Source organism: Anas platyrhynchos, chromosome 4, assembly GCF_047663525.1.
Source record: "Anas platyrhynchos isolate ZD024472 breed Pekin duck chromosome 4, IASCAAS_PekinDuck_T2T, whole genome shotgun sequence".
NCBI lineage: Eukaryota > Metazoa > Chordata > Aves > Anseriformes > Anatidae > Anas > Anas platyrhynchos.
The window spans coordinates 63,876,088-63,902,087 of record NC_092590.1 but is presented as its reverse complement, the minus strand read 5'-3'; the positions used below and the strand labels follow the sequence as shown (position 1 = coordinate 63,902,087).

Below are 26,000 nucleotides of genomic sequence, written 5' to 3'. Positions count from 1 at the left end.
TGAAAATGTAAAGCGTATAAATCACGTATCAGAAAAATTAAAACACATAAGTCAACACCCTTCCCTTGCTCGTTTTACAAATCACTGCGGTTGAGCCCCGTGTCTCCCGATGCTCCCCCGGAGCTCTGCCCACTACATCACGCTGCCTGCACGGACGCTGCTGAGCTGCTCCTTGCAGCTCTCTCTGCAGTGGAAACGTTCCCTGCAGATCCAGCTTTGTTCAGTGAATTTTTAGGCTACTGAGTTTCCAGGTGGTCGTGCGCTGGGTGGATGAAATAGTGATTGTTTTCCAAGTGCTGCAGGGAAACATGAATTTATTCCTATCTTGGTTTCCTCTGGAATTTAAAAATAACTATGACCAGCAGTTCCATATCAGGTTTCTGAATGAAGCTAAACTCTGGGCCAAGCTAAAAGGGAATTTAAAAAATCCATTTCCTCCAACACTGGACAAAAAACTTCATCAGAATAAGAAAAAACACAGTACTGCTGAACTGAAACATTGCCCTGCTTTGCTGCCTTGCACTTGCCTGTCTTTCTGCTATGTATTTAAAAACAATGCAGATACTTTCACACTGAGCATCTTTGTGATGCTTTTTATTTATCTGGTTCTTTGCATTTCTAACTCATGTCCAGTGCAGGAGACCTCAGCTCTGCTGTGAAGGCATCTTGCTCAGCTTAGCAAGAAAGCAGGCTGTGACGGCAGAGTAGGCGCGGGAGCTGCAGTGGTGGCAGCAGAACAGCAACTCCCCCTTAGCTCTGAGCAAGCAGAAGCTGCTTGGCATTCAGGTGATCCTAACCTAAGCATAAAACTTACAATGCTCACCAGAAATTAAATGAGGAAGAGGGAAACACTGCTTCTGCCTGGGCTGGAAAACCTGCTGGCAGGGCGGCACGTGCCACCCTGTACGGCAGACACGGCAGCATGGTTTCCATCAAACTTTCTACCTGTGGCACAGCAAAACTGAAGCCATGCAACTTATTTATATCCACCCTCCAGTGAAGCCAGCAGGTTGCTCCATCTCTTGTTTGACTTCAGGGATTTTAGACAGAACAGTGGCATTTCAGCAGTGAGAACGGCGCCTGCTAATATCTTGGTGGTCTAAGTTCAAATCGTGTTTAGCACAAATGCAACAGTGCCTGAGCACGGCACAGTCCCTGATATAAAAGGGTCGGCCACTGTTAAGGAGCAGGATTTGATGAAGTTCTGTACGAAATTCTGTTATAAAACTCCTTATTTTCATGTGGAGTGGACTCATGAAAATCAGGCTGTGTGGGGAAAAAAAAAATTAACAAATCTTTGAAAAAAACCCAAAGCTGCATAATCTGCTGTATTTCAGTTGGTCTTTATCCGCAAAATCCCAGATCTTTGTTTAAGCTACAAACGGACTATAAAAATCGGCTCGCTGGCCTCTCTCCTTATTATCCACATCCCTGCACAAATCAAATGAAGCTTTTGCTGTAAAGCTGATAAAAAACACCACACACATGAGCAAGCTGATGTATTTAAAAAGTGGTTATCATTTCTAATCCTTTCCTCTCTCTCCAGGGACTATCATCTTTCCAAGGAACACACAAAACTCCACCACTGAGCACACATCAGCACTTATACTTGTTTTGATTAGGGATTTTCTAAAATAACAATGACCGAAGTACTCCAGCATTATCATTGATTTTTAGCACCTAGGGAACGAGTACGACAGTCGTGTAATTTTTAAAAATCAGTGAATAGCCAAGACCAGCCCTGACAAATATTTGCACTCACGTAATCTATTTCAGAAACCTTGTGAAATGAACTACAGTACATAGGGATGCTTTTGTCATTTGCTTGTAGATAACTCAAGTCCCCATGCGTAACCCAGAACAAGAGAAGTGGTCACAGATGATAAACTTATGTCTGAGCTCTTCTAGCAGGCAATGGGACTTGGTTGGGATTTGGGAGATTGGCTGAGATGTAACCAGGTCCAGTTTCCTGCCAATTGTTCCAGGAAAACAAAGCAATTTTTATTATTTGATTTAGACCCATCCAAACGAGTTTTCCTCAATCACTCTAGACAATCGCACTTAGAGTCAGGCATGAGAGGACTAATACTCATTTCACGCGGGTGTAAATCTAGTCTTGCAACTTGCCCCGAGCCAATGAGTTACAGCACTGGAATCCAAATGTGAGCTCAGGTTCAGGTCTCACCTCCTAAATTCCTTCTTTAAAATGGGAACTCTTCCCCACAGGATGAAATTCCTCTCAGAAGATTAAACTATCAGCCATCACATTCCCTGATTTCAATCTGATTTCTTACAGATTTGAGCCAAATACTAGAAAGTTAGACTTACACCATCAGGAGTGCTGAGAGGGAGGCTTACACGTCCCTTTTCACGCTGTGCACATTAAAATTTTCAAAGCCTTTGCTTTATAAATAAAAATGCAGACATGAATTATGATTTTAGTCTCCTGAAAATATGCACATACACATGCAAGGAATACAGAACAAAAATACAGCACTTAAAATAACACACTGATTTCTGATTGCTGAATGGAGAAAGGTGCTTCTTCGATGAGGGCCTGAGTGTGATAGCTGTGGCTGCAGGGTCAGAAGAACGTGAGTATTTCCCTTCGTGTGCAACTTTTATTTCCTGTAACACACAAAACGCAGCCTGCTATTCAGCTTCTACCAGTCTAACTGCATATTAAGAGCCTCACCCGTTACACAAAGGCAGCACAGTTTGCATAGGATGGGGTACTGAGAACTAACGGTGCCCTCCCCGCCAGCCGGTGGTTGATCCTGAGAACAGCAAAGGACAGAAAATGGAGATGAACCCACTAATGCAAAAAGTCTTCACTCTTTGAAAATCGTGCTGGCAAACAGCAAGAACAGCATTTTATAAGTAGCCACAGAAGTTTGGAGATTGTGAAATATCAAAATAAAATCTACTAAATTGATCAAAACCATTTACATCCGTAGTATTTTTCCTGGAAATAAGGTCTCCCAGTTTCAATTTTCTCTGTTCTTTTTTGGACATTACATAAAGCACAGGCTCAACCCTCATTTGCTTCTGAAGCAGCGCAGACAACCAGCTGTTTGAGAAAACTAAACTTAGTTGAACATGGATACGTATCTTAAACAAAAGCAAGCGAAAGTGACATTAGGGAAGGAGTAAACACTGCATTCCAGCAAATTCTGCTCTCTTTAGCTAAAAGAAGTTGTCAGGGTTTTTTATTTGGCAATTTCTGTTAAATGAATAATCGGATAACCCAAATAAAAACAGAAGTAACATCTGCTTAGTTTGACACGAGCACAGAGAGGAATCAGATTCAGCCTTTAACAGCTGCCCTCAGGTGCCAGCGGAATCACAGCAAGGTAATTCCCACGCCGTTAGGCCAATTTTCAATGGACTTCTGTCAGTGGAGCAGTTGATAAAGCCGTCTGGACGATCAAATACTGCATAGTGCAAGACGCTGAAAGTGGAGAATGTATGTAAGCCCAATCAGTCTGAATGACAGATCTGCCTCCTCGCTGCCTAGTTTTTTGTGACTGTTTTTGACAGCTATATATATTCCATTTTCAACAGAGTTCAAAGTCCAGAACCTATCTATATGGCATTTTTAATTCACATCTACACAAATGTCATGGTATTTCTCTAGGGGAAGAAGTGTAGAAGTTGATTTTCATGTCAGCTAATAAAATTATTGTATAATTCATTCAATTATATTTCCTTAGCCATGTATGTACGGATACCTAACAGTTACAAGACAAATGACAGACACAGACAAGATGATGCGGTCTATAAAGGCTGTCACTACTACCTAAAAAGATATGAATGAAGCGGTGATACGGAGGATTCTCCGTCTTTCACAAGGACCTAGCAAGTTACCTCTCCTATTCAGAATGAGACAGCTATGAATCACTAACTGTTTAGCCTCACAAATCCCGTGCACAACTGCCATGTGATTGAACCAGCACTGCCCTTCTCTATCAGACATCTAATAACGGAGACACCAGCATTTATCTTCTGCCTCGAAGAGGCCTTCTCACCTACAAGAGATACGAAAACACAGACCAAGGCTATCCTGGATGCTAAAAACTTAGCAGACTGGTGAAAATGCTGGCCATTTGCAAGGCAAGCTTGTTCTATGACGCTGGTTTGCTCTCACAACAAGTCTGCATTCAAATGGAGTAGTGGCATCAGCCACCCAATCTCAGTGTGGCTCACCATGTGCATGTGGCATTTATTTCTTCTGCGTGCCTTTGACAATCCTCCCCTCAACCACACAAGTAACTCCAAGTATCTTTCACTGACTTTTGTGGAAACTTCTGTGGTTTGGTATTTTGAAAATGAGGGCAATTTTCTAAGGCTTTAAGTACATGTTGTAGAAGATATTCTAGGAACCCGTTGTTGAAACCTGCTGTCCATGCTCATCATCTTCGCAGTCTAACACTAAAGCACTGCCTCAGCAATCAGACATGCAGATACCAAACATAAATAGGACTGGTATTGCACGTAAAGACAAACACTTCATTGCAACTGTGATGACCAAAATTCAGCCCCAATGCTATCTGGGATGTGGTTGAACATCTAATTCCAAGAAAGTCAACTAAGAAGTGTTTGCAGTTGATCAGGGCAGAAGATAACTCTCTGATGAGCCTGGGAGCTCCCTGCCCACAAGCAAAGACATCCAGTTTGAGCTGTTGGAGACCCATCTCCGGGGCAATCTCCACTGTGCCACAACGTTTAGGACAGGCAATCAAAGAAGGCACCTGATCTTGTACAACAGAACAAATCTCACCTGAAACAACATTCATGCTCTGAGTAGACAAGAAGTTGATCCTTTGCTGGCTGCATCCCTTACACCTTCTCCACTTGTTGAAGTAGTATCTTCAGTCACAAATAACAGCAATGGTCAGCAGCTCTATTTAGTGCCTACAGTACCTTGTTTGCACAGTATTAACTGCCATGGCTTTTGTTTATAAATTAGAGAAGAAAAACGTCGCTCAAAAAAGTATGTAAGAGCACAAATTCTCAGAACAGCTATTGAACAGGAATCCCTGAAACAGAATTTTTCACCTACCAGATGATAAAAGTGGCAGAGACAAAATAAATGAGAGCATGGTAATTTTCCTCATAAAAACAAGAGGTTATATGATAAAAAGCCGACAAAGACTGTGTGCTGAAATGGAAACTGTCTTTTCTCCATTGATAATGTGATGCAGTCAGACATGCCGTAGAAGATTAGAAGTAACCTGCAAGGTTTTATTACCTTTGATTTTTAGCTCTGCGCTACATAAAATTAATTTGTATTTTGCTGTAGAAAATGCAGGATTAATGATGCCAATGTGGAAGAGAGATTTTTGCCTCTACAAGTTCCATGAGTTCTTCTCAGAACTGAAGCTATGCTTACAGCAAAAGAAAAATATCAGCGTTGCATTGTATGGTGATACATAACTCACAAGATGTCCAGTTTAGATCATGGAAGCTTTCCAGCTTTTGCTTACACAGCTAGACCTCATTGACTTTGATCTTAAAATCAGATTGGATCCCTTAGAATAATAAGTAACTTAGCGTGGTATTTGACAATTTTGCTGACCCTGAGAAAATAGCAGTTCCCATGGTATTTCAGTGCTTTCACTCCAAAACAGGCAAAATGTGGCAAAGGTGGCAATAGGACAGGAATAATTGAAATAAGCTATAGTAAAAGAAAAGGTTAACTACAGAAATAGTTTTGTAACCAGGCAGTGTCTTGTCCAAAGCTTTAGAAAGGGTGGTCAAAAGAAAAAATCTGATTTTGTAGTGCAAGTTCAGGAATTATAACTCAGAGGATTTGCTTTTTCTTGCAAACACCTACATACAATGAGAGCAAGACAATTCATCTTGGACTTGTTATTTTCAGAATTTTTAGAATACTACTTATCCAGCATACTGTATTGCCTTTCACAAGAGTTAATACCTCAGAGCTCTCAAAAATGACATTAAGAAAAAAAAACAAACGTATGTTTACTTAAAAAAACAACAACACAACAGTCTGGGGAGGATCATCGTTTTGCTAAGTTTCTTTGCACATCTGTTATAAGCCAAATATTGAGCCTCAAGTACATCCCAGAAATAAACACACAGAAATAAGTATTTGGGATCTGTTCTTCTCCTACCTCCTTCTCCAGGGTTTACCCCACTGGCAGACATTACACTTACAGCCCTTCACTCTCCCCCATACCAAGTATGAGTGTCCCTTGGGGTCTCATGTCCCCTGCTTCCCTGGCCAGCCACAGCAGTGCCCCTCGAGCTCCAGCTAGAATGAGAGCTTTCCTTTCTGTTAGGGCCCCCACTGACTCTTCTCATGCACTAGTGAGGAGGGAAGCAAGTAGCAGAAATACTTGAAGGAGCTCTGATGTCCAAATGGGAACAATAGGAAAACTGTTCCCAATTCAGTTTTGTGTCAAATTTGTGGACTGAGACATTTTCTGAGATTCCTTTTGGATTCCTTTTGTGGCATCCTCCTCAATCCCGATAAAGCTTTTTTCTACCTCCAGAAGCATAACACCGATGAATGCCTGTGTCCCACTAAACTTCAAAGAAATAGCAGCCTCTCCAAACTTCAAAGGAAATGCATGTGATCTTCAGTAAAATCCTGCACTGCTGTTTGAACATGGAAGGAAGGTCTGAACTGAGTCTTGTATGTGCTTTCTTAATTTAACCAAAATTAGAAAACAAACAAACAAAAAACCCTAGACAAATCCAACCACACTTTAACAGATGGCTCAGCTGGGAGGGATGAAATCAGTAAAGAGGTACTTCCTAAGCATCTCAAGGATCCTTGTACCTCTAAGTGTGCAAGCATGCAGTGAGGGAAAGAAAGGCTCCCGTAAAGGTTCCTGAATGGGAAAAACTGCCGGGTGCTTCTTACCAGAAGGCACAGATATGTTGTTACAGCCAGTTCAGCCTTCCCTCCGCATGGGATTAGGTTAGTCCCAGAGGCTGCAGAGAGGCACTTTTGGATGTCATGTAGCATGGCACTGTGCACTGACAGCTTAGGAGCTGCTCGGGGTAATGAGTGCTTCGTGCGGGGGATGCAGCAGGCCAGGGCCCCGTCCTGCCCTCTCCCACCTTCACGTTCGCAGATTATACACGAGGTCAGGATGGGAAAGCATACAAAGACAAAAATGAATGGACTACTTAAGGTGTCACGTTAAGCAAAAGCAAAGGAGGACTTTGAAACGCCACTACCCAACCCCCCATCCTTTTTTTTTTTTTTTTTTTAATGTATTTTGCTTTAAGTAGAAAATCAGACTTTCCTACTCTGAAGCGTGTCTAGAGCGCTGGGTGGAGGACTCTGATGAGATATACCTTTAGCAATGTATCTTATGACCTTTCAGCCATCCTGAACTAATTTTCATTGCTCTTTTGGCAATGGATAAAATTGGGTTGATTTCAAATAAAAGGATGCTCTCATGTGGTCTGTGGGAAAACAAATAAGAGCTTGAGTCACTCCTGACATGTCTTGAGGAATTCAAGGCATCAGATTTAATAGTCTATATTAAATGTATTATCCCCGAGATAACTTCTGGCAGTTTTCAAGCGCCTGAGAAAATACTGTGGATTGGAAACTTGAGAAAGATCATCTTCAGTGCCACTGCAATTGTAAATAGTAATGATGGCAGACAGATGAAAGCTTCTGTGCTGTTTTGAAAGAGAAATACATTACAGAAATCATAAAAGCATCCTCGGTGACAGCAAAGGAATCTATACAAAAGCACTGTAAGAATAAACAGGATATTAGCTGAGATTCATTATTGCTATCTTTGTAGACGTCTATATTTAAGCTAGTTCAGAAACAGGATAAATCTGATGGTTGCGATTCTCAGTAAGCACCAGGCATCTCAGATCTGAAACAGGAAGTTAGATTTCATCTGGAGGAAGAGAAAGAAGAAAATGTAACTTTTAAGAAAGGTTTCCACTCATCTAAGTCTGTCAACAGCTCTCAGCAATCCCACAAAACAAATCTGAGCTACATTTGAAATATCAAAGAAAGGAAGAAACTTCCTTTGAGGATGTGTAGCCATTCTCCTATCATCCAAGGAAACTTCTATACTTTGTCTCACATCATCCAAGGAAACTTTTGCATGTTTTGTTAAAAGATTCTTGTGTTATCTGTCATCTCTGCAATGTGAACCATGTCTCTCTCTAGTCTGAAAAATATGTGAGGAATTAAAAAGGTGATATATAGTGTTCTTTTTTATAATTTTAACAAATAAAGAGGGGAGATGCATAGGCATGAAAACATCATATACTCTTTCAATTTGGACTGAAGCAGGGAGTTCTTGCCATTTATGGAGCACTGGGCAGAACTTATTCAAATACAGGCAACTAAGTATGGCATAAATTAAAATAAAAGTAAAGATAAAATGGAAAAAGACAGTGGCAATTGATCCAGAGTGAATCTGAGAAGGGGCTGCTTACTTCAGTCCAGAAAACCTAAAACTCCGTTAAATTTCCAAACCAATATTTTGATGAAGAGTGCTGGAGCTCTGCCATGAATTAATGAGCAGATTATTTTTCTTAAAAAGATACAGAGCTGGCTGGACACTAGCTTAACAAGGTAATTATCAAATGAAAGAGAACTGCTGTACTGCTGTGAACCTGCATAAAGACTCTTATAATTACTGATGCTTTGGCCTATCTTTGTTTTAAAAGAACCCTGTGTTTTAATAGTTTTGCATAAAATATGTTCGGCAATGATGTCTGAAATAGTAGATTTACTCATATATAGTCAATCAAATATTATCTTTCCTTGACTGCTTTTCGAATAGGAAAGCTATATACGCATGACATTTTACCATCTCTGTTTGCCAGTAACATTAGGACATTAATAATTATTTTATGAAAAAGCAGAAGTTAAAGTTTCATGAATAAGTTTCATAAATGATAGCGAGGCTCTGAATACACAACACAATGATGTTTTAAAGAGCATATTTTTCTCGAATGGTTAGAATGGCAGTCCTTTGGAAATTCTTGAGAAGTTTACATAAACACTTGTGAAAATGATTGCCAGCAAATTCTGATCTTTGCCCCTTTGCATCATCACTGTATAGGTGAGACAGATGAATATAAATCAAAAGCATTGTTTTGCCTAAACACTGTTGAGTTGATTTTTTTTTATAATACGTTTATTGGGATGTTATTTTCTCATTGTTTCATTTATAGCTAAACTGGCTAGAAATATCTAACAGCACATTTCCTAAGTAAAACACTGATAAATTCAGAATATAACTATTACTGTATAAAGAAAGAAAAGAGAAAGACGAGCGCGTGAAGACCTGACAAAAACCATCTGTAATGTTCTTCAGTGAGAATGAAAATCGGATAGTAATGTGTATGTGAAAAGCTGTATATGCAATCATAACATATTGATCCATACAGGATCCCCATTCTTATTTTTTTCTAATATTAAATCATTTCAAAATTTAATGGTAAAGGACTTGTGATTGTTCCTTTCAATCCTGCTGACTTTTGCTGGCAAATTAAAGCACACAGAAGTATAGTTTAGATCCTATCAACAGGTCTAGAGAAATGTGTCACGGTCTGTTGAGTAGATGTATCAGCTTCATAAGGACAAATTATAAATTCTGTGCAATTGTAATAACCCTGATTTTAAAAAAGAAGTGACAGAAGTGGAATACTAAATTAGAAAGACATTTAAGTCATAAAACTTGCACATGCCGATATTATCTAATTACAACCTTGCTTTAAAATGGCTTTAACATGCTCTCTATGAATAATATTCTTTATTTTCTCTGCATATTAACTAGCACTTTCAGTAGACACTAAATTGTGTGTAAACAATGGTTCAACTTAAACAGAATTGAATGACTACCTCATGCTACATTGTACATACAAGCAAAAATCAAGTACTGACATCTTCTTCCTTTCTTGATTAAGGTGTAAAAGCTGGATCAGTCCTTCTTTTTCTCCAGAAGTGGCAGTTCTGTAATGATGAGGGCAAGGAGAGAGCTAGTCCTTGCAAAGTGTCTAGGGGGACATTCTATTCCATGTGTTCATGTAGCAAGATGCACTAGTGATGGCCAGGTCCAGGAGACGCTCTGCTACATGTGCTGGTGTCACAGCTTTTGTTAACCACTCCTGCTTTGAAGCTACGCTGCTGTTTTCTGTATGAGCGAACATGGTCCCCATGGACATTACTTTCACCCTAATGTTTCCCGGTGTGTTGCGGTGGGGCTGGGGGTGACAAATGCACAGATCAAGATGACCAGGTCAGCATTTCTCAACTAGGATAGCAGTGACTTCCCAAAGAGAGGAGGGCACCGATCCTAATTCTAGTAGTTGCAGCAGAAACTTCACCAAACTAATGTTGCATTGCAGTACGCTCAGATGCCAGGGAGGTGTAAATTGAAGCTGACAGCACAATCTTAATCCTGCTTTCTTGTGCATCTGTATTGCAATAACGCAGACTGTAATTACATGATCACATATATTTGCACAAATGAATGCGGTAGTATACAAATTTACTGCAATCTAGATGTATGTGCGCACCTTTCTACAATCAAGAGACATATCAAGATACATTAACATTAATTTGAAGTCATGTCAGCCCCACAATATTTTTACTGACATTTTGGTTACGTTCTTTGAAAAAGTTATTGCTAGGAACAGTTAAAGTTATTTTTATTATATCTGAATTCTACACTGTAGAATCACAACATCAGATCCTAAATGGGTCTTTTATCTTTATCATTCTTAAACAGAACGGATGGGGAAAAGAAACTTCAGAAGAAGGCATTTGGGTCTTTCAAAGCATGCAAAGGACATGCATGATCCCATTCCCAGAGTGATGGGATTTCCCCATAGCACCTTAGGACTGTCAGCTGTGGCAAAGTGCTTGCGCCAGCATGGGGAAGCGGGTGTGGAGCAGAAAAGCCAACTACTGCTGAGCCTGGCACCAGCTTACACCAAAGGAACACCAGCACTACCAGAGGAGCAGAGACACAGTTTAAGAGCAAGGCTGTGGACCTCACCAAGACTGAAATAAGTGACTTCTATGAAGAGGGTGGCAGGCAGCTTGATCAATAAATAGTCTACCCTCTCGACAGCTCTAGAAGAAGAAAATTGAATGGGTGTTTGGGGAAGAGGAACTGCCATCAGACCAGAGAAGAGTATTACCAGATTAACATGAACAGAGCTGGAAAGGACTCCTTCATGACTAATGTGATTCTTTTGGAAGCAAGGGAGAAGAGCAGATGGGTTATTGACTATAAATTATATCAAAAGTTGTTTTGTTTTGTTTTTTAAAAAAAAAGGCAAACAAAAAACCCCACCTATTTTACCCATGATGCAGACACAGAAATTCAAACTCACATTTTGGCTCAGTTGAGAAGGGTTCTTCTGAAGCCAGTGTCCACATCACCCCCATTTTCGATGCCTTAGTCTGCACTGCAGAGAGGTCTCCGAGCTCAAAGCCTGGATGCCTTTCACAGGGGAGGAATCAGATGGTCTCCACAAGGGCACCTCACGTGCTCCAGCCATTCCCAACCTTTTAGTTCACTCAACTGGAGTGGATCTAGTCCAAAGCAAACCTCTGCCAAACATGTCTGGTGTGGACACCATGTCCTCAACACCAGCTGTTTTGCTCTATGCCTCTTCTCCTAGCACATGGCAGTACTTACCAGTGTAGCCACAGCCTCTGGCTCCTGGCACAACAACCTGTTGGTGTGACTCAGCAGGATGCCCCTGCGAGTGCCAATGGCTTGCTGGAGTTGGGTGGAGATGCTGGATCACCACCTTGGAATTCACTGTCCAGGCTCTTCCCTTCTACTTATTCAAGTACCTTCACCCTACTCTAACACAGTTGTACAGAAGTTCACAGGCTTTACACATTTTGCTGCTCAGGTCAAATCCTTCTCTCAGTATAAGAAATCCTCTAGTTTTATTTTCCGTCTAAAACTACTAACCAGTTTCATTTATTTAGTTGTGTGTGCATGAAGAAAAGCAGAATATTGAATAGAAACAGTCTGAAAAGGACAGATACTCCTTTGTTTTCCGAGTTGATAAACATTTGCTTGGTGCAAGGCCACATTTTTGTACAACATCTCTTTGGACTGAGTTTTTCCTTTTTTATTATTTTCTTTCTTACTCTCTCTCTCTCTCTTTTTTTTTTTTTTTTGAAATAACCATGACCTGGAGCATCCCTTTGGATTACAGAATTTGATGCACAGCCAGCCATGCATGTGCAACTGTCCCTAAGAGCCAGGCCTCAGCAGAAAAGCTGGTGTGCGTAAGATCTTGAAACAAAAACAGCTGTCAAATCAAAGCTAATTTGCCACAAAAGAAGGCACTGATCCTCAGTTAGGGCATACCAAGCTAGTCTGAGTTCAGGATTGCTGGAAAAAAAAATCATAAGGACTTGATTTTGTAAAAGTGTATTTTTAATCTCTCTAATCTCATTTAATAATGGATGAACTGATTTTCCTTAAGGCTGAAAGGCAAAGGCTGAAAAACAATAGACAATGCAAGTTCTTGAGAGAGAAAAAAGTTTGTGAGTCTCTAAGCAACTAAAAGAGGGAGGGAAACACAAACAGTTTGTGATAGCAGGCTGCTGCTATCATATGTGCCACCAAAAATATGTTATTTAATGCTCCTTGGACCAGGGTTTCATTTTACCTCATTTTAGTGAATTAAATCATGTACTACAAAGGAATTTGGATCTGAATGAAAGGAACAAGATTGATATCAGGATGAAAAGTAATGCCCTATTAATTCAGGTCCAGACATTAAAGAAAAAATAAAATTGAATTACACAGTATTCTAATATTTCTGGACTAGATAAAATTGTATATAAAAGCCTTTTTCATAGCCAAATAGAGATGGGAGCAGTAATGGATTTTTAAAAGATACAACAAAATGGTCAACATCTACTTTCAGGCACCCAGTGTACCTCATAGATGATGTTGACTCAGAAGCTGGTGCTGTACAGATAGCCATCAGCCATCTGCTGATGCTTCCCTGCACTCCTCGTGCTGTCCTGCTATCTCCTCAGGAGCCCAGGCCATCCCAAGAGCATCAGAGCTAGCTTTCACTCCTTTTCTTGGCTTTCCCATACAATACAACATAAAGGTAGCAAACCTCACTTTCAAGGACTTGGAGCCAAGATCCTTCCAAAAAGGGCAGTGCTGGAGTACTGGAATATTATTACTGGAATATAATGTAATTATTACTGGAATATAATAATATTATTATTACTGGAATATAAGAATAGGCCTGGATTAGCACCACTTCTTGTGTGGGAAGAGGTGGATAGCAAACAGTGTCTTACAGGAGACAGGACATTCCTCATGGTTCAATCGAAGAGCAGTTGGAACTCCACAAAACCAAAGGAAAATCACACATCTCAATCATTCTGTTCCAAATCCAATACATACTCCCATACGCCGGTGTAAACTTTTAACAGTATCTATTGGCTGCATTTGTCTTGAAAAGTCCTCAACAAATCCTTGACAGAATTCACTTCTGTGAGAAAGCAAGGGAAGAAGAAACAAGAAATGGAAGGCACTGCCTATACTGCTATATGCACCAGAATGGGCTTAAATACTATGGTGTAAAATCTGTATGGATCAGAATAGTGGAATAGCAAAATGTCAGCAACATTTTAAAGGTAATATAATTTGGAGTGCAGAATTCAATATGATGAAGAATGATAGCCACTGTATAATATCTCAGCCTTCCCATACAGAGCAGACTTAAAAAAAAAAAATCATGACTACATTAATTCAAGAAAACTTCCAATATGGAATTGGGAACAGTATCTCAGTGTCCAGAGTCAGCTTTTGGCTCTATTTCTACTAATCATGGTGCTGCAGCTGACCCAGTTTAAATGTATTTCTATACAGATTCCATAATTTTTGGTGATGCTGCACATTGTATTCTCCTAAACCATTAAAAAATATTGCATTACAGTAAATATCTACTGCCTAAAAATAAGGGGCATCATGTGGAACAGCACTACTGCAGTATTGAAATACAATGTAAAAATTTTATTAAAGTTTTACTTGCATGGTAAACAGAAACACGTGCACATTTGTGTAATGAACCCAATGCTGTGTGAGGATGAACGTTCATACATGTATATTAGACTCTGCTCTATTTGTGTGTGTGATCATTTATGCAGGATGCAATTTGTAGGTAGAATACAAACTTTCTGGCATTTTTTTATTATCTGAGCTTAAAAAAAAAGATCATCTGCACCTAAAAGTCTTGTACGGCTAATGTCCTAAACCCACGAGGTCTGCAACAGCATTACCTGCAGCGTTAAGTGGATACACACAATGCAGAAATTTCTAATTATTATAAGGTCACCATAATATGCATAAATCTCCCAGACCCATCAGGGTTGATACTCTGATTCACCTACATCTGAGAATTTAGAACAGGAAGAAAAAAGTCTCAAGACCCACTGCTTTGTTATTCAATGCTCTGTACAAGGAAATTCACTTCTAATACCTTCAGGCAACCAGGATGCTCCAACGTATTATAGTTCCTACCAGTTGTGGACAAAACTACTATACCTAGTTAAATGTCAATTTGTGATCCAAAAACAAGACAAAAATATGAAAATATGCTCTGCCACAAGCTTTCCAGTTTTCTCTAGTATTGATTTGATCATTTATAGAGGAGAATGCTTCACTTCTGAGTAAGTAACAACACAAGTGTAATAGAAGCAAAGAAGAAAATAAAAAATGAAAGAAAAAAATCCGACTGCAAAGATAAAACACACAAGTCTAAATTTGTATCAATATTCAAACTGAGTCTTGTGTTTTATATGGACTCTGTAGATATCTTTGAATGTTTTTTGGTAAACACCGATTAACTGACAATCTAAAAAATCACCAGGTAATTTTGCCTGCCAGTTATTCAGCAAAACAGAAAAAGTACTGACCAATTCTTCACAACTGCCACTCTCACTGTGCAAAGAAAGAAGTAATTTACCGTGAGTTTGTGATAGTGAAAAGTTGCTTAATATTTTGATGTAAAGAATACCGATTTCTACCATTTTGCGTGTATTTCCAGCATTTTATTAGCATTGCCTACAGCAGAGAGAAAGACCTGAATGCTACATGATTTGGACCAAATGGGTGAACAAAAGCCAATCACAACAAAGGGTTTATTAGTATAGGGCAGGGGAAAAAAACATAAATCACCACGATTCTCTCACGTTAAATTTTGCTTTATTTTTTTGCTCTACGAATGGACCCTAGACTCCTATAATGTATCGTGTCCGATTATATTATGATTTCTCCCAAAGAGGGCTTAGCACTTAATCTGTTTATACAGCAACAGAATCAATCTGATTGACTGGGATTTCTGCGTGTCATTGCAATTAGAGACTATATACAACTGTGCAATACTCACATTAGGAGTTCAGCAGCTCTTTTCCAGGTGCCACTGTACAGACATGGGGTTTGTGACATTCATTTGTGTAACATGCTTAGCAATAAGGAGAAGAGATTGGGATACCCATTGCAAGATATCTGAAATCAGTGTCATTACAAGTGGTTGATAGGACAGTTCTCATGACAGACCTTTCCCTGGAGCATCTAAAGGAGGTTTTGTGTGTGTGTGTACATATGCGCATATGGCTGTACCCTTAAAGCAAAAATAAAAAGGTACTTTTGTATTTTAGAGGTATTGATAACTCAAAAGCAGAGGCAGGAACATTGTGCTTACTAATGAGCCTGCAGTGGGTACAGGTGAAGGTCTATTTCAGAGCTGCAAATCACAAATCAGCAAACAGAAGGAATTAGTCCTTCAGCGCCTGGCAGTAATATGTAGAAAAAGAAAAATGCGTGTTATGAAGGAAATCAGTGGAAGATTCATGCGGGAATTCTTGCATAGCCAGCAGTATTAGAAAAACATTATTCATATTGCAAAAAAAAAAAAAGAGAAATAGAAGGGTGTTTTTAATGACAAAAAGTTTAGCACCCAAGATGAGAAAATCATTTAGAACTGAGGGCCGAGACCGAGCTGAAGCTGGCACTTGCTTAGGGAGCAGCAACTACAGGGCGTCCCTGGGCCAAGGCTGCTGGAGGCTCCATAGCCTCTCCAGCAAATCTCTACCTGCACCTCATGTTTCCTACCAGTAGGAACTAACACCTTGATGGACTTGTTTTTTTTAAAAGCAATTTAAAGCCAGCATCGATTCTGCTCATCATGGGTAAGGAAATATACCACTTGCCTTTCCTTTACAGGAGCTGTCATTATGTCTCATTTTCCCCTCTCTTTTTTCCCATGTCTTCTCTTCTGTAGACTGAACAGCTCCAATTCTTTCATTTTTTTCTCAATAAATTTTATTTTCAAGACTTTTGCTTTCCTCTGGACACTCTCCAACTGGACCACATGTTTCTATACAAATGCCATCCAAAGCATGCATTCAGGACAGTCAAAGAAAAGGCAATCCCAGTTGGAGAGAGGCAGTTGGTGCTTCAAAATACTGCATTTTCCAAAGCTCTACTGGCTAAGACAGAATATGGATAAAAAGTATGCATGAAATTAAGAATCTGTTAAATATACTTGATAAGATATCCAAAAGCTACAACAATACTGTCAGAATGAAAACAACTGTAGCTAAAGAGTTAGTAGTAAAGTGAAGGCAATACTTGGATGGAAAAAAAAAAGACATTCTGATAATTAGGATGAATATAGAAAGTAAAAGCAAACAGAAAAAAAAAGTGAAAGCATTCTGTATAAACATGCTCTAAAACATAAAATATTAGAATGAGATGTTGAAGATGGCAATGAAGTGGCAAAATTCACGACTGTATGGAATAAAGAAAATAAATACATTTTTTGAATTATATTCAAAACAACTAACTTGGAAGCAGTAAATGTGTTAAAAGCAACATTTTTTATTTTAAAGCGTTTTTGTTGTGCTATTGGAAAGAATGTTGATCTTGAGATGATGAGTGCTTCCTTGTCCATCAGCAGCTAAGTAGGACCTTAAACAGCGTCTCTTCAAAGAAAATGTTTTATGATTAGCAGTTCTAAGAGTTTTGTTTGCATGTTTTTATCTGATGCTATTTAAAAAAAAATAATTACTGAGGAAATTCAAAAAAAGGTACTACTGTTGGGTTGATATGGGAGAAGGGACACTAAACAGTCTGGTAATTGTATAGCATAATACACTCACTAGCTAGATATCAACCCAGATGAAACAGATAAAAATTGTACAGGATTGCACTGACAAAGATTGAAGTGAAAGGGATGTAATTAATGCCAGTCAACATGGTTTTATGTAAAACAGGTCTTGTCAAACAAATTTGACTTTATTCTTCGATGAGCTTACACAAGTTTGGGTGATAAGGGTAAGTGCATAGGGCTAATACACACAGACACCTGTAATGCATTTGACTTATTAGTGCACTACATTATATTGTTAATAAAAATTAGTAATATACAGGGAATATGTCGATTGGATTGAGAAATGCTTAAACACCAATTTTAAGAAGGAATTATCAACTAGAGATCATTAACTAGCAGGTGAAGGTGTTAGTGGTGATCCACCAGCACTTGTGGACATGCTAGACCTGATTTTAATGGAAATTTCATCTGCGTCCTGAAATTAAACTCAAAAGTACTGCAGACAAATTCTGAAGGTGAAACAAACAAACAAACAAAAAAGAAGAGTGGTATACACAGATGAAGACCAGGCAGTCACAGAGAATAATCTGTCTCACTTATTAAGCTAGGTCAATTTACTGAGTTGTACCTGAATCCTCAAATCATGTTTAATGACTGGGATTTCTCTGGGGGAAGGAAAAATAAAAATAAAAGAAAGAGAGAAAGAAGAGAGAAAGAAGAGTGAAAGAAAAAGAATGAGCATGTACATGGAAATACTACAATCCGTTTCTCTTGACAAATTTAATTTTCTTTGTAAGAGTTATGTGAGAGAAGCTAGACGACAGTTTTACAGAAACCTGGGGTGATAATGTAGCATGCTAGCCTCTCAAAACAATCTTTCTGACAATAGCTAAGCAAGTGCGTAATGTGTGGTGAACTTTTGCTGTTTATTCCCCAACTATGTTCCTTGCTTGTAAGAAAAGCCCACCAGACATAGCTTTCCACAATTACATCAGCAGAAGTTATCCGACAAAGGTCTTCAAGTTACCTGTACATCACATGTTGTAAGCAGGGACAAAGGTAGAATGAATTTGTTGCAGCACACTTGCTGTGTATTCACAAAGTAATTTGTAGTAAAGTCTAAGGTACATCCACGTAATGTATTTCTAAGGCACAAAGACAAACATAGATAAGCCCTTTAAAGCCAAAGATTTTAACATTTGGCCCAGTGTTCACTGTGCTCTGAAATTATTGCCTACAAAACTCCACTTTTGACTTTCCAGTTATCAGAAATCAAGAAATGAAGAAAAATGGTTCATGCACCAAATAGAAAATGAACAGTAAGTGCATGAAATGCAGAGCATGGTGTAGCTATATGGTACATTCCCAACCCAAACTGCAGTAGGAATTATAGCACAAAATGCATATCCAATTATCATCTACAGATTCAGAGCGACAGCAAAACTGAAACCACTTTATCTTTTTCTAGAAATACACAGAGCAAAGAGCTCAGCTTGTTCCTTCTGAAATTTCTGCAATGTAACATTATGCAATTGAAATATGAATGGCATATAAAATTTGGGGATGGAAGCCCTTAACAAGTGCCTGAAATTCTCAACACCTTCTACACCTAAAGTAAATCCCTTTGGAAGACTCCATCATACCTACCATACATGAATTTTTTTTACAGCTACAAACGTGACAACTCATGCTTTTGCTTCCTCGCAGCGCAGAGCTCTTCCACGAGCAGACAGCCTTTAGTGAAGAGAACAGAAATGTAGGCAAGCTCTAATTTTCTGTACAGTGGCAACTATGTGCATGAGGCGTTACAGTGGCGCTCTGCTCTGAAAGAGTTAACTTTCTAGCTCCTATTCTCTGCAGTGCTGCATAAACACTGCACATTATTCTTACTGAGCATGCTTCATCTTTCCTGTCTCCACAGTCTTGGGCTGTCAATCAGCTGTCAGTCCCTACCACATCAGCACAGTGCGCATCACCAGGCTGTCAGCACAGCAGCTGATGAGACTCTGCTAAGAGCTGTCAATCAAACTTGTTTCTCTTATCTGTTCTGGAAATATTTTGTCTCTAAGAAACAAAGAACCTGGGCAACAATGGATCAGAGTCTAGTATTTACTCTTTTACAGGGATAGAAGGCTCTTAACAGGAAACGAATATGTTTTATCCACAACCAGGAAAAAAATACGCTTCATTAAGCATATTTTCTTTCTTTTTTTTTTTTTAAAATCCTATTTAAATCTTGACCCAATAAACCAGAGCAAAATAAATCAGCACAAATTTCTTTTCACTGTCACTAAAATGAATTTCAAAGGTTTACTAGTTAAGTTTCTGTTGAATATAATTCAATGCAGTTTAAAACAGGCAGCTTCTCTCTGGTTTTGGGAATCTTTCCCTGTCTTTAGGCATTGGAATGTGTGATCTTTCTCTCTGTCTCACTGTAGCCAAAAAGCCAGACTAGGGGAAACACACATCATTTACACCTTTGTTGCATTCAAATACATCTTTATTTTCTGAAGCGTTTCTCATTAAAACTCAATTTCAACATAGAATTTAATAACATATCAGTAGGGTTCATAGATAATAGCAGACCAAAAGAATAGCTCACGGGTGTAAGCAAGCAGGGAAATAACATACATTTTCAGCAAATGTTTGAAAGAAGATGGTATCTTCTTTCTGGAATGCTGTACGAGGGAGGAGGAATTGGAGAAGACAAAGTTCTTGCATCTACAGAAATAAAACACCGAAGAAACAAAAAGGGCTGCAAAGATAGGCACAGCAGTGATCTCAGGTCTGACACAGAAGCTCGGCATGAAAAGTTGAGCTGGGCTTTCAAGTGCACACCTATACGAGGCAGAATTATGTTCTGCAAAGATAACTGGTCTAGGTCTAACAAACCTGGCAATCAAATTAATTAGCGCTGGTGGATCACTGAACTAACAGACCTCTACTCTTCCAAGGGCATAAGTAAGCATCTTTACATGCTGTGCCATACAGATATGCGGGCACATTTAAAGCTTGCTTGAGTATCAGTACACAGTGCTGTCTGGTGCAAAGTAAAGTAAACATAACCCAGTGACTTAAAATCCCCACTCTGACCCATTTCTATTTTCCCCTACAAATCGAAGAATCCCAGGGCTGATAGTTGAATAGAAACCTTGCAGACCCAAAAATGAGACTAGAAAAGGGAAGAAAACTGATTTTCTCAGTATAGAGAGGGGTGCTATTTGAAATATATGATATTTGAAAGGTAAGCCTAAAAATATTTGGTATTTTTCATAAAGCCTTAGTTTGGAGCCATAGAATCAAATAAGCAGCTTCATTTTCTGAGACAAAACAAACCAACAAACAAAAAACAACAGCGAGTTTGCAACACTTACATTTTCCTGCACACAAGCATATATTGAACATTAAAAGGGGGGTGAGTAGAAGTATTTTTATGAAATATTGTAAACCTATGCAAACAATGACCTACAGGCCTGATACACATGCTCTGAACATGGCTACAGGACTGAGCTGTCCAGGTACCAGCAGAGCCCACAGAGACACAACTGGGAAAAAGGCCCAGGGCAGCTGCAATAGGAAACGCAGGGAGTGCTTGGAAAAGAAAGGTTTAAAACAAGCAGGGAAAAGAAGCCCCTGCGAAGGGTCTAGGGACTAGGGTCTAGGGTGGAATTGGAGAAGAGCAGAAGCCTCCCACAACACTCTTGGGAGCTTTGGAGAAGGAAGGTGGGGCAAAGGGAGAGCGGCCCATGCTTCTCATTTCTGACTGTTTTAGGGAATATTCAGATAGTATCTGAAAACAAGGAGCATAAGGGCTGAAAACTGCCATAACCGAGAAGAAATTGTGGCCAAAACTATTTGTCCTTCCCTCACGTATTCCTCCCTCCCCCACAAAAAGTTGTTCTTTTTCTGGAAGTTGTTCACTCCAGAAGAGACTATTTTAGTCCCCAAAAGCAGGAAACCATTTCCCACAGGAAAGAAAATGAGGTGCCAGCCACAACCGATGTCAAAGATGTAAGCAAATACCTCACAGATTGAAGCAAGACAAAGGAAGGCAATTTTGAGCTGAATCCTGGAGCAAAGGCAAGAGGTCGGCATCCTTCATCAATTTCAACTCTATAAATGACTTCTCAACAGATGCCTATTTCTCTTTCCTAGGGTCTAATCTTGGTTCCCTCCATTACTGTTTGTGCCTTCAAGAGTAAGAGCAAACAATTTGTCTTCTCTTCCCTCGCAGCCAGCTCTGATGTTTAAATGCCCACTAAATACAAAAGGGAGTGCGTGTTGGGGTGAGGAGGCAGGGGTCTCGCTGAGGACCGGCGAGGTGCAGACCTGGCACTTCTGTTTCATCTCATCCAAAACCCCACATATAACAGGAGCCACGGCTTTCTGGCCAGAAACATCAGTGTGCACATGAAGTGGAGTTACTGGGTGGCATTACAATCCCTGGAAGGTGGTGAGCCCCCCCCCTTGTTCATGGCTGAGCGTGCATGTTTTGGGCAGGAGAATGGAGCCCTCTGTTAGGCCTCTGTGCTCAGCAAGGGCCTGCTGCAGGCAGAGGCAACCTTCTGACAATGTTTGCACCAAAAGGGGAGCAGACTGCTCTAGTCTCAGCCCCAGGACACGTTTCTGGACATGAGTTTCACTGGTAGGAAGAGAGGGCTGCTTTTAACATGCAGCCACCACTGCGTGCCCTGCCCGAGGGTGTGAGCAGGGCCTCGCACAACACAACACCCAGTGCCCTGCCACAGACCCCGTTCCCATGGCAAGGGAAGCCCCCAGACCAGAGCAGCTCGGGCATCCTCTCCATAGTATGAATGTACTGCAACACTTCTTGTGTCAGCATCAGTAATCTCCTTCAGAACCAAATAAGTGTTTGCTAATGAAGGAAGGGAAGTGTGAATGAACAGAAAGACTCATAAGCTGAGCTTTAATTCCAGATGCTGAGAGTAACACCAAAAGCAACAACCATTTGTGCAGAGGTCAGAAATTAAAACCAGAGAAAAATCATGTGCAGTAGTTGCTTTTACAAGCATGCCCACAATAATTCGATCTTTCAGTCACATTTCAGCAGCAAGGCTAACAATCACAGCATTGCCCTGTACCAAACTACCCCTGTTCCAGCTAGCACAACCTTTATCAACCGTTTGTGACAACAGGAATATTTTACTCTTTGACAAATTCTTTCATATGTAGCACTGTTTTCCAGAAACACAACTCCCTCATATCTAACCGGACATTAATTGCTTTTTTGCTGATGTATCTGTGCCTTCTGGACTGATAACACAACTAGCAAATCTGATATCTGACAAGTTGACTCAACCTAATCAGGACAGATCAGCTGTTACCAACATTGCTATAGGCTGTAATTTGAGGACCTTTACAGAGTTATCACTTGCTTTGAAAGGCAAGAAACGGTAATTCTGTCAACAGTAATCCCAGAACGCACGTTCAAAGTGGTTGTTATTTTTTCTCCAGGAGAAGGTAACACTTGTCAAATAAATACCTGAGATAATTGATAAAAGGAATTAGAAGTATGTGAGTGATACACTGACAATCAGTCATTCTCAAGAAAAATAAGAACCTCGCAGGATTCAGCGCATTAAGCACAGAGCACAAGCTGTCACTGTGAAGCAGGGGTCACTCGGAATGGAGTGAAACAATTGGCAATGCAGTTTTTCAACGTTTACTTATCTCTCTGTTGCTTAGTGCTAAAGCTGAGTGAATTATTCACTTCAAACAATTTGTTCAATGAATTTTACCCCTTTTTCCTGCTTAGAATATGTGGGCAATGGATACCAATGCCATCAGATTTATTCACTGCTTCATTTTATTCAAGCTTGCATTTAGTGCTTGATTGAGAGTATTCTAGACTTCCACTGCTTAGCTCTGATTGTTCAGACAATAACAACAGCAGGTCCTTAATGTGTGCAAACAGCACAGACCCACGCAGCTGATGGAATAATGATTATCTACACCACCAAGGATATATCTTTTGGTATTTTTTCTGGTCCCTGTTTAAATCTGGAAGCCCTTCCAGCAACAATACTGAGAATTGCTGCGAAGTTCCCTCTCTGTGAATATTTTTGCCCACAGGACTCAACACTTGAGTGTTTGTGGAAACCAAGTTAACAAAGAGTGCGAGCACAGCCAAAGCACAATAATTAAAAAAAAATACAAAGATTATACTGTATGCGTTCCCTGTTCCACTAGGAAATAATTTATTTTCCTGTAGTAAAATTCAGAGGAATTTCACCAAAAAAAAAAATAAAATTAGGAATCCCAACACATGCAATTCTCTAACAGAACTTGATGGTCACTGGATACAAACAAAGGATGTTTTCATTCCCAGGTCTGCATCTGTCTTTTACAGATAAAATGTGTCTAGAAACTCAGACTTAAAATTATAACAAAAAATGTATCTCTTACTGTATCGCTTTGGTCCATCTTCCAAACAAAATGAAAGGGTTAAGGTTGCATCATCTTCAAAAAATTCAGTTGCAAAGGCATCCCACCAGAGGTTGTCACTATCCTAGGAAGCAACAGATCATTCACTTAACAGGAGGCAAAATTAAAATATTTTAATCTTTTTTTTTCTATTTAAAGAAATTGCAAATCACAACAGTTTGCACATCTTGTCCTGATTTTGGGGTGTAGATGTCTATATGATATTTCAACTAATGTTCTTAGATAAGGTTCTAGTTCTAATTAAGAAAAGAGCTGAAATGTTTTGTTTATTATACTATGAACTGCCTTCCATTTTGTCCAGCATACTAACTATGCAATAACTTTCATTCTCATACATACAAGTTCTTCTTAAAAGCTTTTATAAATCAGTTGCAAATAAAGCAATTATGACTTTTTCCCCCTTTTTCTAGGCCATGTATCTCAAATGCTTGGTCCTAATCATGAAAAAACCTCAGTACTTAATTCTATAATGCTACATAACCCGATTATCAGCATGACTTGACAAGAAAGTTATTTAGAAACTAAATATAATAGCCATTCCCCTCCAATGCATTTAATATAATTACAATGCTACTGCAGGTTAATTAAATACCAGCTAGTTACTTAAATGTAATTGTTGTGAGAAATCTTTACTTTTCAGTGTGATACATGAAGTGAAAACAATATTTTAAATGACCTGTGTATACTTAGACTTGCAGTAATTCACATAGTTGGAACATAATAATTATGGAACATAACAATTAATAACAAATATTAATATAGTGTCCAACGTAAAGCGTATACCTGTACACCCCTATGGTGATTGTTGCCTTGGATGGCTGAACAAGGCATTTTCAGACTTGGGTAACTAACATCTTTCAAACTTCCATGTCCAGCACCTTTGTAAGTGGTTCAGTTTGCAGGGTATTTTTTAACAGAAGTCAAACAACAACAGAATCCACAAGTTGTTTAATTTAAAAACTATGGACATATTTATTAAATGGGTTTGAAATCTTTGGTATGGTATCTTCTGCTCCTCTGAAGCCCTAAGATTTAAATCACTTGCAGCACACAAGATCAGTGACAAAGCTGGAAATGCACTTCTGGGGATGCTGCAGACATGCTCCTCATCGCCCCTCACTGCAGCAGCCCTGCTGGTTGGTGTGCAAGGCCAGCTTCATCCAACATGGCAAGCAAAGAACACCTCTTAATGCGTGAGCAATGCTTAACTAAGCCAGAAAATATTTGTTACCTTTGTAGAAAAAAAAAAAAAAAAGAGAGAGAGGGAGAGAAAAAACGCCAATTTCAAACAAAATGTGCATCTATCATTTTCATTGTATGCACACATGCAGAGAAATAACTACGTGATGTTTTTAGTTCTGTTCCCATCTCTCCACAAGATGTTATTACTGGATTTCACTCCAAACTGCTGAGCAGAGGCTTTACTGCCCCACTACTTTGCTTTGATCTTTGTCGAATGCCCAGCGGAGAAAGAGTGAGGACCCATTTTGACACCACAGCTCTTACAGAGACCCCCAGGAGGCTTCCTGGTTAGTTCAAAGCCCGTAGCTCGCCTTCTTCCCCAAGCCTCAGCCCCCTCAGCGGCAGGCATCTGGACAGTGAGCTGCCATGCCCTGTGCTGCTTGCTCAAGAATTCAGCCACACGAAGAGATACCGAGAGTGTCCCCATGTCCCGGTAGCCTGCTCTCAGGCAGAGCTTCTGCCCTTTGCTCTGTGCTAGTGCCCACCTGGTCATTGAATGGTTTGGCTTGGAAGGGAGCCTTGGAGATCTAGCTCAGCCCCTGCTGAGTGCCTCCACATGCAGCTGCTGCTGCACTAGCACTACCTCAGGTGCCACCAGGGTGGGTGAAGAACATACAGGTGTTCCACACAAGCGCAGTAACCGATATCTAGCACCCAGCCCTTGTAACAGCCTGGCGGGGGCATCACCAGCTGCTCCACTGGTAACATTGCACTGCCACCACACTCAGCCATTTGCCACAAGAGCAGCTGTAGCATTGCTTTACCTCCCTGACAGGCTTCTTGTCCCAGCAAAAGGCGAGGGGAGTAAGGTTTAAGCGATGGCACACGCAACATTTGTGGATGCACTGTGGGGAAGTTCTTAGTACCTCACCAGCTCAGTATCAGCCGAGCTACTTGTGAGATTTCCAGTGATGTGAGAGGTGCAAGCGACACATTGCATCGTCAGGATGCACATGCACACAGGAAATGAAGAGAAGCACAGGGAGAGTGTGGGGCCTCACCTCGAAACCACACATATTTGCATGCACGCCTGCTTCCAAGAAGTCTGAGGGCTAGGAAAATGTGGAGACTGAATTACTGTGGATCCTCTCCCTGGATAAATGAAATATCCAGACTCTGTCACAGCTTGAATACTGTCCAAAGTCTTTATCTCATGTTTTTGC

At 39.9% G+C, this 26,000-nt stretch overlaps 1 protein-coding gene across 12 annotated transcripts in view; it reads right to left on the bottom strand.

Moving 5' to 3' along the window:
* Positions 1-26,000, bottom strand: part of LDB2 (LIM domain binding 2) — a 373,131-nt gene that overhangs the window by 117,812 nt on the left and 229,319 nt on the right. For all 12 annotated transcript variants that reach the window (XM_072037750.1, XM_027457343.3, XM_005016981.6 and 9 more), the window contains one exon: positions 23,557-23,659. In XM_072037750.1, the coding sequence (XP_071893851.1) occupies positions 23,557-23,659 (103 nt within the window). The remainder of the gene's footprint in view (positions 1-23,556; positions 23,660-26,000) is intronic.